At 44.8% G+C, this 17,054-nt stretch overlaps 1 protein-coding gene across 2 annotated transcripts in view; it reads left to right on the top strand.

Annotated features, from left to right (window-relative positions):
• The window catches only part of DPYSL3 (dihydropyrimidinase like 3), a 72,197-nt gene that overhangs the window by 39,144 nt on the left and 15,999 nt on the right, over nt 1–17,054 (top strand). For both annotated transcript variants that reach the window (XM_073355756.2, XM_073355757.2), the window contains exons 2-6: nt 8,019–8,107; nt 9,960–10,144; nt 12,580–12,744; nt 13,768–13,829; nt 14,450–14,530. In XM_073355756.2, the coding sequence (XP_073211857.1) occupies nt 8,019–8,107; nt 9,960–10,144; nt 12,580–12,744; nt 13,768–13,829; nt 14,450–14,530 (582 nt within the window). The remainder of the gene's footprint in view (nt 1–8,018; nt 8,108–9,959; nt 10,145–12,579; nt 12,745–13,767; nt 13,830–14,449; nt 14,531–17,054) is intronic.

Genomic DNA, 17,054 nt, shown 5'->3' with positions numbered 1-17,054 from the left:
TGTCAGAGCCTGGATTCAAACTCCAGGGTCCCTGCCTCGCAGTCTGGGTCTCAGACCACAGCTTGAGCACTACAGGCAATGAGAGAGCGAACACAGCAAAACAAAATGAGCTGAATGTATTTAATGCCATTGAATATCTAGGAAGACCTGGAAATCATTGTTTCAGCCCAAACCATTAGAAGCAGGGAAAGCCCTAGATTCTGCCTGTGCCTGTTGAGCAATTCATCGGCGTTTGGCTTATTTTATGTAAAATGCAAAGTCTTTCCAAGTGCTTAGAACCGAAAGGCAAAGTAGTCTGGCCTTTCACCTGCTAACTCAAAGGGACCATCCCCCTGCATCTTGTACAGATGCCTGTAAACATGGTGTAAACTGAAGAACAGCTCAGGCACACAGCCCCTCAAAACACACCCTGGCTGGGCTGAATTAGAATGTTGCATAATTTGGTGGTTATGTGCCTAAAGCCACAATCCCCAACGCTGGCTGCCAGCTTGAAAGTATAAGGTCAGCTTTGGAACGGGCTGCCTCCACAAATAGATGATGAACAATTGCCTGCAATTTTGAATTTCCCACTGACACATTCCAAAGTCCAGATCCCTTGTCTCTGGGGACTGTAGCTTGGCCACCTTTCGGATTTGGTTGAAGGATTTTTCCTCCTCTTGCTAATGATAGAGAACAGGTGATTCCTCGATGCCCTTGAGCTCTTTCTAAGCAGCTATGTACTTACCTAATCTCCATCTTCTTACCCTGCATTATTACTGGGGCTCTTTATTTTTGGTTTTTATTTTATTTAAAATTTCCTGGAAATGTATTGGTGCTTGTTACAAAAATAATCAAGTGAAAATTTGTGCAAAAAATTAACTTAACCATTTTTCTAATATTGGAGGACAGAAGAAAAAGCAACAAATAGAGAATTTTAAGAGTCTGGAAAGTAAAAGCAGTTTGATGCTGTGCTTTATTTCACGAACTGAGTCTTAACAGTATGTATACATATACACCTGCATGTGTATGCATGTCAGTATCTTCCATGACATTCTCTTCCTTTAGTAGGCAGCTTCGCATTTACACTTAGACTGATTTATCATTGATATAAACTCGTCTGCCTGATATAATGAATTGGATTTTCTTTACATAATCAGGATTTTCATGTACTTGAGTGGTCCAAAATTGGGATGAAAGTTGGTTAAAACCAAATAATAGCTTTTGTAAAACCTGGAATTTTTTTCAGTAAAAACCAGAAATGAAGGGCCTTAATTATAATCCTCTGCTCTTCCATAGCCGCCTGTCTCTCAAGCACCAAAACTGAGCATGGATATGGGGGATAGAAGAGGGAAGAGAGTTCATCAGAGAACTGCCTATAGCGGAGGGGGACCACTTAATATTTTTTCAAATAGTGAAAAAATGCTGGTAAAGTTTGGATCTGGATTCAAAATGTATTATCCTTGGGCCCTGGTGTTTTGCTTCCCTCCTCACTTGCCTGTAATCAGTTCAGCTGGCTGCCACCCACAGCTGAGGTTTCCTTAGGATGACTATGGAAGTTGCATTTGGTTTGCAGGCCTGAGAAGGCTGGTCCATATCATGCTGTAGTTTTTTTTTAACCTATATTAGTGACATTATGCAGCTCCAGTAGGGAGGAGCTACCAGGCATACTGTGCTGAGCACAGAGTAGCTTCTTGCCCACAGCAGCTGTTGAAATGGGGGTTCGGTATCCTTCAGAAAACCCTACCAAATCTGAACAATGGTCAGCATGTGTGTTCAATACACAGGCTTGTGCTCTCCTCACTCAGCACACTCTCCATTCATGGGACTGGTCCAAAACCCATACAAGCCAGTCAAAAAACTCCCATTGACTTCACTGGGGCTCAGGCTTTGTGTGTGCTCACATCCAAGTCACAGCACTTAGGGCGGGATTTGATCCTGTGGATCAGAGTCAGGCAAAACTCCCACTCTCTGCTTTAATGGGAGTTTTGTCCAAGTAAAACTCTGCAGGTTCAGGACCACAGCTGTGATACTCTCAGCTGCAACAAATCTTAGCAGCACCGTGATGTGTATGTATTAAGTGGTGGCATCTGGAAGAGACATGCTGATCAATCAGTATTTTATTTTGTCCTGTCATTTAGCAAGGACAGGAGAAATTCATAGGAAATTCAGCTTCAGACAGGGTATAAACAGTCACTAGCATTCGCTGAAAGAAAAGGAGTACTTGTGGCACCTTAGAGCCTAACAAATTTATTAGAGCATAAGCTTTCGTGAGCTACAGCTCACTGCTGATTGGGTAGGTACATGGGTGTGCTTGGCAAGCAGGTAAAGAAAGAACGTTCCTGCAATCTAGAATAGATTTGGAACATTTAAAAGAAAGGAACAGGCCATAACAGGTAGTGAAGGGAGAGAAACCATAGGGCTTATCTACATAAATGACTAGTTTGTGGCAAGGGTGTGAATCTGCCCTCTACTAGCCTGCCATGGTCTAACCCTCTGTGTGTACCGTGCTGACATGTGTTTACAGTTTGTTAGAGCACTTTGAGCTAGTCCTGTTTTCAGAGGACTAGATCAGAGTGCTTTAACAAACTGTTAGCACGCATCAGGAAGGTGCCCATGGACAGTTAGTCCACGACAGGCTAATACGGGATAGATTCACACCCCAGCTTGCTGAAGGGTTGTCAACCCTCCAGGATTGTCCTGGAATCTCCAGAAATTAAAGATTAATTTTCTTTAATTAAAGACTGTCATGTGATGAAATCTCCAGAAATATGTCCAACCAAAACTGGCAACCCTAGCTTGTTCGTGTAGACAAGCTGCTAGTGTATGCAAGTAGGGGAGAACTGTCCTGGAGGGGTCAGGAGGAAGGAGACCAGATTTTTTTTTTCCAGTTGATTGGTTTATTTTTGCTTGGTTTTTTGGCAATTAAAATAGGTAATTTTTACAACTATTTTATTTCTTTAATAACTTCAGTTATTCCAGATTCTCTGAACTTCTAGCCAAGCAATTCTGAGCAGTATCTGGGGCTTCCCGAACTCCCTGTCTAAAGGTACCAGGGATGTGTGTTGGTGTGTGCTCTTCCACTGCATTGTGTGCATCCCTAGGCACAAGCTGGTGGGGACTGAAGTGTAGGAGGCAGAGCTTTTGGTGGGAATTTCCTTGCCATGTCAGTGTCTGCCAGAGCCTTGCGGCCCCTAGGGACAGACATTCATTTTTTCTACATTTAGTATAAATTCTGAACCCATTAGATCAGGTTGAAGTTCTGCTTTCCCACTAGTTACTACACTCAGTCACTAACTGCTAGGACTGTACAGAATGCAATATAAGCAGAGCAGCAGCACGGAACTCGGGACTCAGCAGAGATGGGAAATAAACATTTGGTTAATGTATGTTTATAATAACAGTAGTAATCTCCATGTTGGGCTTTCCTGACGCTATTCACCAAAATCAGTGTCGGTTACTAAATATTTAGTTGGTGTATCCAGAGATCTCTAAGTGTTTGCAGAGGTGAGGGAAGCTTTAATATCCTTACTATACAGATAAAGATACTGACACACCAAGTCAGGTTGTGACTTTCTCAAGGTTGCAGAGAGAGTCAGTAACAGCCGGTCTCCTGACTCCATCCCAGTGCTGTAACCACTGCCTTAACCTCCTGCTGCTTTTGAAGAGAGGTAACATAGTCGGTCACTTGCCCTCTCAGTACTGCTGCATTTCCATCTTTTGTTTAGCCCCTTTAGACACTCCCCTTGGGCTAACCTGTACAGCTAGATATATAACCGGTGGACACACCCCAGTTCCCAAATACTTTTTCTAGCAGGTGAACCTTTTAAAATGCCTAGTTCTGCTGTCTGAACTTTAAGTCAATCATGAAAGGGAGCAGGGGAAGCTGCAAGGCCTCTCGCTGCAAGGCCATTTTGGTGCGGGGGGCTGGTACACCTTCAGTCTGTGTCTGTTTGACTTTCCATGTGGGATGTGAGTTCAAGGCCTATTTTAATGCCACATATTTAGGGTGCAGAGAGGGGTGAGGCTATTTCAGCTGCTGGTAATCAAGGATTTAGGCAATACAATAATGGAGAGCCTTTGCAAGGTAAAACCTTGACTAATTTCCAAGATTTTTCTCTCCAGGACCCAGAGCCAAGGTGCAGTCAGAGTTCCGAGCGTTGTTCATTAAAACCCCTTCCCCACCCTGTTTCTTTGTCTTGTTTGCATGTGATTGAGAATGTACAAACAAGCAGCTCTCAGGTGATTTGGCTGTTGCATGCAGAAGAGGCCCCCAGGAGGATATTTCTCTCATTTTACGCTAGGTTGCCAGTTGCAAGGTGATCTTTCCAGAGTTCACTAACTGAAGAAGAGGATAGGGGTGGGGAGATATAGGGGGGACACTCTGAACTTGCTGTAGAAGGAAGGGCTGTGAGCGAGAGTTGAGAATGACATTGGCTGGTGAGTGCGGATGGAACCTTCAGTCAGTGTTGGCTGGGGGGGGTCTGATACTAAAATGCTACTTTCCTACCAGTGGAAATAGAGGAAGATGCTGCTGTTGGTACTGAGTGGTTGAGAGTACAGTAAAGGAGGGATGGGTTTTGAAAAGTGATGGGGCAGATAAGAACATTGCCAGGGTCGGAGATTAGTTTTTAAAAAAAATCTGATGATTGAAGGGGACTGCTTAGATCCCATGTATCTTCTTTTGAGAAGACTAAATCTTGTATGGCATCCCCAGAAAAGACCGTTAGAAGTTGTCCATGTTGATTGTCCCTGGAGCTGGGCTGGTTAGACTCAACTGTCAGCTAAGCTCTGGGGGCAAGAGTGGGGGGAAGTGATTTCCAGCCTGTTCCCGCCCTGAACCTGCAGGCTCCACAGCAGCCCCCGGGACAGGGGCTTAGCACCCTCTTCACCTCCCCCCTCGGGTCTTACCCCCAGGGAGCGCGGGGTTGCTCCGTCCCCTAGGCACCCTACCATGCTGAGCCACCTCTTTGGCCAGGTTCCACAAAGCCCCTGCAGTCAGATTCCCTGGGCCCTGGTGCACAATCATCCGTAGGGCTTAACCCTTTCCTGCCTGCGCTGTAACCGGAGGCAGCTGGGTTATGGCCAGTAGCAGCCTGGAGGTGTTAGCTGCCTTTCGACACTGTGCGAGCAAGAAGGGATAAGCTGCTTCCAGACACATGGGGGCGGGAGAGAAGAGATGAGCTCTGCAAAGACAAGGGCCAGGTCATCCCTTTCCCCCACCCTTCCCTCCCGCACAGTGCAGAAAGGCTGCTGCTGGCCACATTCTGGTGTGAACCTTGGCAGAAATCTGGGGAGGGGGGCTTGTATAGCTGGTGGCCTACATTTCCACTTCCATCTGCACCTGAAAGGATACTATCCGTGCTGGCAACACAAGCTCATGTGACCTGACATTACACAAGGGTCGCTTTTGGCTTGGTAGCGTTAGTTTTTTTCTTCTGGGGAAGCATGTCCACAACAGTAGTAAGGGGAAAACCGTTGAAAAAACAAAATATTAATGGGTCGTACAGGAAGGGCAAGTAGTTCTCAAGACCATGAACCTCAAAAGCTAATACTCTGGGTGACCTCTGACATTTGAGATAAGGATCAACCACAACCTTATCTGGGGGGAGGGAGGGAGAGACAGAAAATACGGAACAATTTGCCCATTTTAAAGAAAAAGCAGGAGGGCTTAAATACGGGACTGTCCCTTTAAAAACGGGACGTCTGGTCACTCTACTTATATGGAATATAAAATGGGTGTGGTGGACCCCACTCCCATTTCCACTGGACACACATATTCACATCACAAAAACCACCAGCACAGCTGGAGCTTCTTGGCAGTCTTGAAGGGTTAATAGAAACCCAGGACTGAATGGGTTATGGAGACTTGAGCTACCCATAGAGGTACTGTAAATAGTGCAGAACTTCTGCATCTAGAGCTTTTACCTTTACCTTATCTTGTACTTTTCACTAGTCCTGAATTTTATTTATATATTAAAAAGAAAAACTAGAGAAAAGTATGACTTTTTGGAAGGGTGATTTTTTCCCCTTGTGCAAAATATCACTCTTAAGGACAAAAAAGTGAGCTTGATTATGCTAGAGAGAGAAATCTTTCATCCTTGAGCTTTGGGGTTTATTTCACAATCTTGGTAACTTTCTAATCTTTGTCTAATAATATACAAATATCCAAAGAAATGGGAATGTGTTTCTTATAACTTTATGCCAATTACTGACACAGAGCCTGATCTAAAGCCCAGTGAATTCAGTGGAAAGACGCCCATTGATTTTTGTTGGGCATTAGATCAGGCCAATACTTCATCACTACTGCTGAATTCACATTAGATATTGGTATGTGGTATGGACAGTATAGGCATATTTATCATTTGCATACTATGTTTAGGAAGCATTGAGTTCTTTCTCAACTATTGAAAAAACACCTGTGCTTTGTGTAACTCATCTGTTATGTCCTATATCAGGGGTCGGCAACCTATGGCACGTGTGCCAAAGACAGCACGCGAGCCCATTTTTAATGGCACGCTGCTGCCTTCTGGGGCAGCAGCAGCGTGCCATTAAAAATCCGGCCCGGCCCACTCTTCTCTGCCCCCAGCCCCCTCCCGTGGGAACAGGGGGCAAGGGGCAGAAGCTTGGTCCTGCTGGCTCCCCTGCCTCTTCCCGCAGTGTGCTGGGTTGCTGCCCCTCCTCCTCTCTGTCTTCCCTGCTGGCAGATCAGCTGATGGCCCTTGCGAGGGTGGGATCAGTGTGCTTGCTGCTCCAGGTGGAGGCAGAGAAGCAGGAGGCCTGAGCCCTGCAGCCCCGCACACCCCCTAGGCCCCAGCCCTGAGCCCCTCTCACACACACCCAGCCCTCTGCTTGACTCCTTCAGCCCCCCATAAGCCCAGCCCTGACTCTGGCACCCCCACACATACACAGGCCCCCCACACCCCATGCCCTGACACCTGCACCCGCCTCACAGGCCCTCAGCCCTCTGCCCTGACTCTTGCAACCCCCACATCCCCAGCCCCCCCACATCCTGACTCTTGTACCCCCACATTCCCTCCCCCACCCTGAGCACCAAACGGGAGCTCCTGTACCCACCCACCCCCATATTCCCACCTGCACCCCTCCCACCAAATGGGAGCTGCCCAGGTAAGCACTCCTGCCCCAACCCTGAGCCCCCTCCCTCATTCTAGCTCCTGGCCAGACCCTATACCCCAACCCCCAGCCTGCTCCTTCACCCCGAGTCCTGTGCTCAGTGCACTCCCACCCTCAGCTCAGTGCAGAGAGAGAGGACGAGAATGGGCCAGAACCAGGGAGAAGGTAGGTACCCATTCTATATGGGCAGGGCTGGGACCCCAGACCGGCAGCGGGCTGAGCGGGTCCAGCAGCCGGGATCCCAGCTGGCAGGAGCCGGCGGATGGAACCCCTGAGCGGCAGCGGGCTGAGCCGCTAAGCCCACTGCCGGTCCCGGCCGCAGGCCCCGCTCAGCCAACGAAACCCCAGACCAGCAGCGGGCTGAGCAGGCCAGCAGCATAAGATCAACATTTTAATTTAATTTTAAATGAAGCTTCTTAAACATTTTGAAAACCTTGTTTATTTTACAATACAACAATAGTTTAGTTATATAATAGACTTTTTTATAGGGAGAGAGATCTTCTAAAAAACATTAAAATGTATTACTGGCACGTGAAACCTTAAATTAAAGTGAATAAATGAAGACTCGGCACACCACTTCTGAAAGGTTGCTAACCCCTGTCCTATATGTTAGGTGAAGTAATGCCAAAGACTCGAAAATTCAGGTTGCATTAAGCTATTTGCCACTGTTAAACCTGTTTTATACAGAAATAGCTTAATACAACCTGAATTTTCGAGTCTTTGGCATTACTTCACCTCAGCACATCACTAAACAGTCAGAATTTATTATCTAAACTAATTCACACTGCATATGGTGTATAGAAGATAATATATTTGCTAAGCACAGCTGTATTGCAGTAAGAAGGCTCCTTGCAGTAACAAGTATATATTTTCTAACACTCATGACTGCTTTATTTCTCCATCCACAGAGTGATCGTCTTCTTATTAAAGGAGGCAGAATCGTCAATGATGACCAGTCGTTCTATGCTGACATTTACATGGAGGATGGTCTCATAAAGTATGTACAGGATTCCCATATTATCTTATCTACTCTTCGTTAGAGGCAGGAGTCTTTTTACCTCTTGACTGCAGGAGTTGTGGGTCTGTGGGCTATTGTATGCCAGTCCAGGTTGGGTGGAGTCTGTAGTTTGCTTGCCCATCCGGTGGGACACTGAATTCCTTCCCCTTTTTCGGTGGAGCGTGTATATGTGTGTGTGTGTGTGTGTGTGTGTGTGTGTAATCTCATGACATGTTCACACAATAACTCCAGTGAATAGAATTCAGTTAAACTGATAGGTTATGACACAGTATCCATTGTATGCTGAGATAATTCCTGTTCCCACTGCAGTTAGATATTATCTTTTAGTTTCTGTTTTGTCCAGTATCCAGCAGGATTATATGTCACATGAACGACACTTTCCCTAATTATACAAGATCCCATTTGTTAGAGCTAAAGAGGGTGGATATATGCTTTTGAGAAGCTACGTCTTTAAAATTCTCAGAGATTTCAGGCAAAACTGTGGATCTCAGCTTTTCATCTGGCTTCTGGGTGTGTTATGGAGTGCAATAATGACTCCACTGTTTAAAGGCTGAAATTGTTCTAATGTGTAAAGTATATGAAATGGGACTAAATCCCAGTTTGGTGGATTGCAGGCCCTGGGATAGTTCATAGCAAGGGAACTTAAACACTTTCAAAAAAAGCATTCCTTGCCCTGTGGTACAAAGAAAATATTCAGCCTTCCCTTGATGGAAATGTATTTTTAAAACCTGCAGAAGGAAAATAATTTTTAAGAGTCATTTTTTTATGTCTGTTTTAAGCCTGAAGATAAAGGCAGCCTATTAACCACTGATTTGGTGCCATGAAGGAGTCATAGAAAGAAGTAGTGTTTACCGAATATTCAGTACTGGTGTGCGAGAGGTGTTCTAGGCTGGCTGACGCTGAAATGCAGGGATATAGTTCTATTTTACTTCCTTTCCAGATACACCAAAGAGATTGAAAGTTCCCTGATGAGGCCAGCCCGTCTTTTGTGGCCGTGGGGAGGAGGATTTTATACTTCGGGTGCATTTAGGGAGGGGAATGTTATGTGGATCTAGGATACGGAGTTCCAGGATTGTAGGGATTAGAAGTGAAGGGGCGTTTTAGGTTCTAGGTACATATACAGTGGAGGGTTTTAGGTGCACAGGGTCTTAGAGGGGATTTTTAGTGAACTGGGATTTTAGCTGGCTTGCCCACAATGCAGTACTGCAGTTAGCAAAGGTGTCCTTCCTCTCCAAGAAGGACAGGGCCTAAAGGGAATGTCCCTGAGTGGGAAGGCATCTTCCCTAATTACACTGAAGCATGGTGAACACACTTGGGCTTGAAAACCACACTTGAGTTCACAAAAGCTGCAGCCAGCGGTGTCTGTGAGAGAGGCCTTTGTTTACTTTAGGGACCTTATGATGTGAGTGGAATGGCAAAACCCTGCAAACCCAGGGCTGGCCCAGCAACTGTATCATTGCTCTTAAGAGTTCTCATTCTTTGTAAGAAGTAAGCCTCAGACTTGAGCCTTAAGGGGTGGGGTGGGGAGGTAAATATTTACTGGGGGCAGGGCTGGCATTTAGGGATTTTGAAACCATTCACCCCTTCTAGCCCTTCCCGGTCACTCATACAGTAAAGTGGTCCTGTTGAATTAACTCCTTGTGTGGTGGTTTCTGCAGAGCTTGTTCACATGGTTTAGGTTTTTGCTGTCTTCTGTGTTCAGATTGTCTCAAGTCCACTGCTGTCTTGTACTGATATGGGGTTTTCCCTACTTTGGTAGGTTATTGGTAGAGTACGTTCTAGTCAAGTTTCATATGTGTGTGGCTCACCATCCTGATTACTATCTCATCAGGCAAATTGGAGACAATCTAATCGTCCCTGGCGGAGTTAAAACCATAGAAGCCAATGGGAAGATGGTGATCCCTGGAGGAATCGATGTCCACACTCACTTGCAGATGCCATACAAGGGGATGACTGCTGTGGATGACTTCTTCCAGGGAACGAAAGCAGCCCTGGCTGGGGGAACCACCATGATCAGTAAGTCCATTGGGTAGTTCCTTTCATGTTAACTCCACAGAGGCTTTAAAAAGGGCCTGCCACATTCAGCATCCTATACTTGCCAAAGACTAGCTTGTTTACTGTCTTGGCTCTCTTGGTTCCTGAGAAGAGGTGTGTGTTGTGGTTGGGGTTTGGAGGTTTTGTTTTTTTGGCAGAAGAAGCTTTGGCGAGAGAGAGAATGGAAAGGGGGTATTGTTATGCAGCAAGAAGGGTGAGGGATGAATTAGGAGAAGGCAGCTGTTGGAATGGGATTTGGGGAGAAATGTGTGGGAGCTATGTGGGCATAGGGGAAAGGAGCTGGGCAGCTGGAGGAGACCCTAGGAGGAACTGAGGGAAAAGGACTGGTGTCAAAGAGGGGTAATGGGGAGCATCAATAGATATGGGGGAGACCTAAGGAAAATAGGAAAGAATGGTTGAATAGAAGGAGAACCATAGCAGGATCTAGGTGGACTAGGAGATCCTAACAGAAAACTTGCCACCTGAGCAGCTAAGATCAACAAATTGTCAGCATCCATGCCCATGCAGCCAGATAGTAACCTGCTATCTAACAGAGGGAGAAACACATCTCTCGCTCTCTCTCCACGACTGAATTGACTCCTGCCATGCAATCCCACCTCTCGGCCTGTCTTGCTGACATCTTCAATTAAAAAGGGGTTTAGAATGGAAAGTGGAACCAAGCCTGAACTCTAGCGTTTGCTACCAGCAGACAGGGTCATCAGACTGTTTGATAGAGTTTAGCAGTAGTAATTTTTTTAATCTATTGATTGGGGAGTGTTGTGAAGATAAATTTCCTTGATCAATGGACAGAATATGCCTTTGGATATTGAAATGTGAGGCTTATTAGTGCATCAACCCTACCTTGCTCAGAAGAGGCTCACTTGAGTGCCACAGAAACACTTCTGCCCTAGATTACCAATAAACCACAGCACCTAACATATTGCACCTCAAACTCTCCTAGAGGATTGATGAAAGTACAATGCTTTGAAGAATGTGGGGTTAAATTCTGCTGTGTTACAGGTATGCAGCGCCAGTGAGCGTGCATTTGTGTAGCTGAGAGCAAAATTTGGCCCATAATACACATTCTAAATGCTGAGTATTATTTTTGTTGGCCCTCATCCTGATTGCTCTTAAGTGTCACATATTAGCCATGTTAATATTTAGGTGCCCCACTGCAGGTGAAACCCCAAACCAGGTGAAACTTCCTGCTTTGAAGTTTTGTTACCATCTTGCAACTGAGCCAAGTGATTTTGAAAGATCACCATGGTGCATGAATCTTCTGAGTGATCCCTGGCCCAGCTTGGAGCAGACATAGGTAGGGTTATCATTTCAGTCCAACAGTAGGTGAAATGAGCACTTACTCCTGTTTTCATGCTGTTTTGATTGAGGTTCACTTACATCAGGGAGGTAAATTCATTTGAACCCAGAACTCAGGTGAGGGTCATTTAAACATACTGAAATCCAAATCCACATCATGAAGTTTGCACAGCTCCAGTGCCCACAGCCAGGGCCTCTGGGCAACTTAACAGAACAACTACAAACACAATATTCTTCACAAATAGGGCAGCATGCCCAGATGAACTCAAGCACAGGGACAGAATGATACCCCAGTATCCCATGCAGTCCAAAGAAATAAACAGCGCTAATGAAAAAGGAATCAGAATTGGTGATTTGTGCCCTCGAGGATGCTAGAGATGTGCTCTGGTTTATAACTTGGGCTTTTACTGCAGCGGTCACAGCTGTCTGTGCTTTGGATAGCTTCTTAAGATTTAAGAAAAATTTGGAAAAGTTTGGGTTTTCTTTCTGCTCTCCTTCCCAATGGAATAATGGTCTTCGTCGCAGTATCTGTTGTGTAAAATGGACTGCGGCAGCAGATTACGTCAGTGGCAATAAAAGGTGCATTAGGACTGCATCTTAGCAGGAGACTAAGTTTTAATGGGGTGGAAGTAGGGGTGGGGATAGAGGAGGGTCCTACTGCTTCCAGCTGATTTCTCAGCAGAAGCCTGTAAAAGCCCTTGGTGCAGTGCCAAAGGCTATTAAGCCAAGGCTCAGTGCATTTCCGTTGTGGTAAATGCACTTTGGATGTATCTGAGAAAATGATGGAGGGGGAAGTTCTGAAGAGCTGCTTGCTGTTTTCATTTCCCCTGGTGCTCTGTGGGAGCTGGGGAGAGCAGTTTGGACCCATCAGGGTGTTTTGATTTCATCTGGTTGGGATGTGGGAGGGCAGTAAGGCGCTAAGGTAGCAGAGACCTGAGGCAGATTAAGAGAAGGACCCAGTAAAGGATGCAGCGAGAAGCCAGCAGTCACTGGGTTGCTGAGCACATGAGGAGCCAATGGGATGGTAGGCACATAGCGTGGGGAGGAAGAGCCCTTCTTTCACACCCTCAGTTCTGCTAGCCTCTCTTGTCCACATCCAGTTGACCATGTGATCCCTGAGCCAGAGGCTAGCCTGACAGAAGCGTATGAGAAATGGCGAGAGTGGGCCGATGGGAAGACCTGCTGTGACTACTCCCTGCATGTGGACATCACCCACTGGAACGACAGTGTCAAACAGGAAGTACAGATGCTCATCAAAGAAAAAGGTTTGTGGAGAGATGGGGGGCTTCCTGGTCTTTGCCCTTTATTCCTCAAGTCTCTTTACATTAATCTCCTTTTTCCAGGGAATGTTCCCATCACCCACAGCTCTGGTGACTCAGTTAGCACATAGACCCAGATCTGCAAAATTGTTTAAGCACCTAGTGCTCATTGAAGTCAATGAAAATTAGCTTTGAGGATCTGGGCCATTGTGTGTGTGGCATAGGAAAGAGCATAAAGTGTGATTAAAGAACTGAGATTCGGGACTCCTGGGTTCTGTCCAGGCCTTTGCAACCAATTCACTCTGAGTTTACGCAGGGCTCTGTTTCTCAGTTTTTCACATCTGTAAAATAGGGAGATAATACTTCGTGTGGGGAGGGAAGTTATGAGAGTTATTTCACTTATATTTATAAAGCACCATGAGATTCTCAGATTACAGTCCATTCATCATTACAACACATCAGTCATTGGATTTTTTGAGTAGGTCTCACAAAGGGCCTGAGACACTCACATGCTTTTGAAAATCTTGCCCTTAAATGACTTAGGCACAGAATTTCCTAACATGAAGGTACAATAACAGCATTTATGCTTAAGCTAGTCAGTGGGAAAGTCAGCTGTGCATGCACCCGTCAGTCTGCTGTCTCATGCACATTCTGCACATGTGCTTCCAGACCAGTGGTTCGCTGTGGCTTTGAGCACACTCCCTCCACCATCTTTATTAGACCTTTTTAGACCGTGCTAAAGGGGTTAAAATGAGTGGCAGGTATAGTTTTGGAGAACTGCCTTCTGCTGTCCCCTTGTTTTCTAACATCTCTTGGGATCCGGTGTAGCCGTAGATGGAGAATTAGAATGCCCTGAAAATAAACAAACAAGAAGAAAACCAGAAAACTGTCTGCTTTACCTCTAGCTACTGCCAAAGGCTCCCATTCCATTGGGTCTGTGTAATTATCACATGCCTTGTGAATGTATAAGGGGGAGAGAGCTGGAATAGAATCATTACTCTTTCTTCTTTTTCCCGCTTCTCCACCTAGGAGTTAATGCCTTCATGGTTTACATGGCCTACAAGGATTTGTACCAGATGTCAAACACAGAGGTAAGAGCTACATTACTGCTTTGTTTGTGTGCAATCATTGTTGGGTCCCTTTTATTTTGCTAGAACAGTAGCTGGAAACAAAGCAGTGTACTGAGTGATCAGAGCAGGGCAAGGATGATCATGATTCAAGTTGCTAAATTTTACAGTGCAGCTTGCAGCCACACTTGGTTTTAATCCAGAGGCATGGCCCTTGGAGTCTATTTCTATCAATCCCAAAATGCAGTGTTTCAGTTTGCTGTCAGCAGCTTGCTGGGGTGCATAGTCTTTGCAGACTGCACTTCCATTTTAAAGGTGTGATGATGTGGCTGGGAGGACCTGCAGAGGTGGTAGATACAAGTTCCAAAGGTTTGGCGAAATCTTTGAGTGCTTCAGTGGATGGCAGAGAGACATTCTGAAAGGGGCGACATGGGATGTTCACACACCAACCCTTGTTCTGACTGTGAATGAGGTCAGTGTAGTGCTGACACCAAATTCTTTCTCTCCAACCTTCTATTGTTCTTACCTGAAGGCCTGTCTAGTTTTCGGTTGAAAGATACAGCGTGGGAACTTTTTAAAGGTCAAGCACAGACCAAGTGAAAATGGTTGAGTAGAATAATGTTTCCTCTTTCACTCTGTTTCAGCTGTATGAGATATTTAGCTGCCTGGGAGATCTAGGTGCAATAGCTCAAGTTCATGCCGAAAATGGGGATATCATTGAACAGGTAAATGCTATTCTACCTATGCTGCCACTGAAAAGTGTGGTATAGACAGAAAGATTTTGATGCTGTACATTAGAGGAAAGATACTGCATTGAAGCTGTGCAGACATCTTCTGGCAGGAATGGTGTCCCTAGCCTCTGTTTGCCAGAAGCTGGGAATGGGTGACAGGGGATGGATCACTTGATGATGACCTGTTCTGTTCATTCCCTCTGGGGCCCTGGCACTGGCCACTGTCAGAAGACAGGGTACTGGGCTAGATGGACCCTTGGTCAGACCCAGTAGGGCCATTCTTATGTTATGTTCTTAATATATTATTATTATTTAATATTTTATACTGTGATGGCACCTAGCGCCAGATTTTCAGAAGTATTTAGGCATCTAAAGATGCAGAGAGATGCCTAGTTGGATTTGCATAAGTGCCTAAACAGGTTAGGTGCCTAACTCCCATTGAAGTCAATCTCACTGGATACCTATTTGAGTGTTTAGGGTTCCTAAATGCCTTCGTAAATCTGGTTCCTAGAGACCAACCAAGTTAGGGCCCCATTGTGCTAGGAACTGTACAAATACATACTAAATGACCCAAAAAGATTACTGTCTAGAATATATATATATTACTTAAGGGAGACTGCCATGTCAGACACAGCTGAACATTTAGGCTTTGTTTAAAAAAAAAAATCAAAAAAATCCATCCATCATTGTACTATAAAACTGAAGAACAATGAGAGTGTTTCCATGAAAATTCCCCTGGTAATAATTTTCTTAACAAATAGCCATTTCTCTGCAGTGTTGGCAGTCCAGCCCTACAAACTAACTAATCAATTTTTGTTCTTCAAACTGAATGAAATTAAACAGTGAAAAGTGAGATTTTGCATTGTTCTTTCACTTAATCTGAAGCAATAACTTCTAGAATAGATGAAGTTTTTGTTTGTTTATTTTTAAATGGGTTTTGTTTTGTTTTTAATTTTGGCCTGTCGATGCCCTTTTATGAAAATTTTTTGCAGCATTTCATGCTCGGAATAAAAATTCTTTTTGGTTAAACATTGGCTGGAATACTTGTTGAAATTAGTGGGCAGTCTTTTTAAAACTAGCTAAAGGAATTGCTTCCTTATGCAATGTAGAGTTGCAGTCAGGGGAATTTACCAAGCTGGGTTTAAAAAGAGGACTGGTTAATTATTTGACTGTTAAAAACTTTTGCAACTATGTAAATTAAGGTACTGATAGGCGGGATAATGAAATCTTATACTATGGGGAAGGGGGGGGGTGTTCCCCCTGTATAGAATTGCCCAATTGGCAGTGTGCATTATGGAGGGTTTTATCTTCTCTTGAAACGGTATGTGTTGGTCACTGTAGGAGGAATGGACTAATGGTTTGATACAGCAATTCCTATCTGATTACAGTGTGATTCCTGATAAGACACCATGGCACCAGCCAATTTTGTACTTTTGTGGGGTTTTTTTACTTTTTATTTTCATGCACTTTGGAAACTGATAAAAGAAAAGGAGTATTTGTGGCACCTTAGAGACTAACTGATGTTATTCCTCCCATGCCTCCAAACGTATCTTCAGATTTAGGCCCAGGAAGCTTAGTAGTATCGTAACATGAAGGTTCTCCAAATAGTGTTACCTCTGAAGTTTTGTTATCAGTGGGTACCAGCCTGTCACCCTGGTGGTGGATGATGCAGAGTCCCTAGCTTCATTTTCAGCAGTACTGGGGCTAATGCTGCAGAGAATTTATTCATTTGCTCTGTGTAATTTGGTACCCTGGACTATAGTCTGCCTCCTCCTCTCATTAGAGGAAGTGAGACAGTTTCTCAGAAATGCTTTGGTACCTTTTGCTCCTGAGGAAGAAAGCCGAATGGCACTGAGAAGGGAATTTGCTGGTCATGTTTCCCAGAGTCTGCCACTTTTAGATTGTATGGCTGCTTCATTGGAACCAAACATGTCTGGGAAAGTGGCTTCTACCTGGGCTCTTCCTATATGGAAGCTGCTTTCCTCTCTATAGACTCCTTTGTGCTAGAGTGTTGGGTGGAGGTTGTTTGGTTTTTCCAGACATGCTGTGGCCAGCAATAGAAAAGCTAACCCCTATCGGGAAAAGATTAATATTTTCCAACTGGATGAGCTTCTCGTGTTTTATATTGACTTCTCTTGGGTTGAAGAGCAGAAATAAAGGTACACAGTACCCTGTGCATGTCACTCTTATGTGGAAACAAGACTAATTTATCTTCCTTGCTAAACCCAGGAGTCAGTAGAAGACATTTCCGTTCACTGTTAGAGAAATGGATACGCAGTGAATCAGAAATTATCCTAATGGAACAGAACAGTCCATTGAGTCCAGTATGTTCACTCTAACAGCAGCCAATGCTGAAAAGCTGCAGCAAAAGGAAAAGACCCTCACAATGTGCAAGGCCAGTTATGTTATAATATGGTGCGCAAAATACCAGAGCCATAGGGGAAGGGGGAATTTCTGCCCAATACAAGGAAGCAATCAGCTTATGGAGCTGGATTCATGGGATTTGAGGGGGTATAGA

Source organism: Lepidochelys kempii, chromosome 8, assembly GCF_965140285.1.
Source record: "Lepidochelys kempii isolate rLepKem1 chromosome 8, rLepKem1.hap1, whole genome shotgun sequence".
NCBI lineage: Eukaryota > Metazoa > Chordata > Testudines > Cheloniidae > Lepidochelys > Lepidochelys kempii.
The sequence above is the reverse complement of the archived record's forward strand: the minus strand, read 5'-3'. Positions and strand labels throughout refer to the sequence as shown.